Here is a 913-nt window from a genome sequence, read left to right as displayed (position 1 = left end):
TTAAAAATAAAAAAAAAAAAAAAAAAAACCTTATTTCCAACGTATTCTCCTGGTTTCTCGACAAAACTATCTATTTTTCCAGTCTTTTCATTAAATACACAGACACCATATTTGCTTGGTTCTTCAACCTAAAAATACAACAGTCGTTAAAGTGTCGTCTAAAAACAAAACCTGACATAAAATCAGTACTAATTAACAAAGCGAGGGAATTTTTTTCTTCTAAGTGTTTTAATATTAATAGATTAATGAACTGGAAAACTTAAATCAAAAAAGTACCTTGGTTACAGCAATGGTCCCCTCATGACCGTGACTCATATGAAATTCAATCATCTTGCGAAATGGGAATTCGCAAATAATGTCAGAATTCAGTACAAAAAACGGTTCATTTCCTTTTAACCGATCTTTTATTAAAGCTAGTGGTCCAGCTGTACCCAAGGGCTCTTCTTCCACTGAGAAGTCTACCTCAATACCTAAAAAATTTTATAAATGACCCTTGACAAATGAAAACTGGAGCTTACATAAAAGTATGCTAGTTACAAATAAAAGTAAGTTTAATTAAAACAAAGAGTAATAGGAAAAAATGAATAATAAGATCTTTCGATCTTGTTACTCTTCATGTTTTTTACTCGTCGTTTCAGTATCCACTAGATTCAAGAAAATGTAAAGCTTTCTTTTCGCATGTGATGTAATAAATTCTGATTAAATAACCTTAGAATTTACAGGACACTTTTTTTTGAATGCGAAAACATGCAAAGAGTGGTATTAACTCAAATTCCTTGCAGTCCTGCATTTTCCAATTCTACGATTCAAAGCAAGTAAGGATTGTATTATTGAAACACATCCAAACTGAAAAAGTACTGGCATAAAGTACCAAGTTGATCAGCATGTTGTTTCATTTGTTGTTCCAGGAGTT

General features: G+C 31.4%; 1 protein-coding gene across 1 annotated transcript; it reads right to left on the bottom strand.

Annotated features, from left to right (window-relative positions):
* Positions 1–29: 29 nt before the first annotated feature.
* Positions 30–896, bottom strand: LOAG_16056 (hypothetical protein; the record flags this gene model as incomplete). Its single annotated transcript, XM_003151544.1, has 3 exons — positions 30–128; positions 277–470; positions 872–896. Coding segments are annotated over 3 exons (318 nt in total), but the record flags the coding sequence as incomplete, so codon positions are not given.
* Positions 897–913: the final 17 nt, after the last annotated feature.

This window comes from Loa loa (genome assembly GCF_000183805.2).
Source record: "Loa loa unplaced genomic scaffold supercont3.3792, whole genome shotgun sequence".
NCBI classification, from domain to species: domain Eukaryota; kingdom Metazoa; phylum Nematoda; class Chromadorea; order Rhabditida; family Onchocercidae; genus Loa; species Loa loa.
Note: the sequence above shows the minus strand (reverse complement) of the source record. Positions and strands in the feature narration are given on the sequence as shown.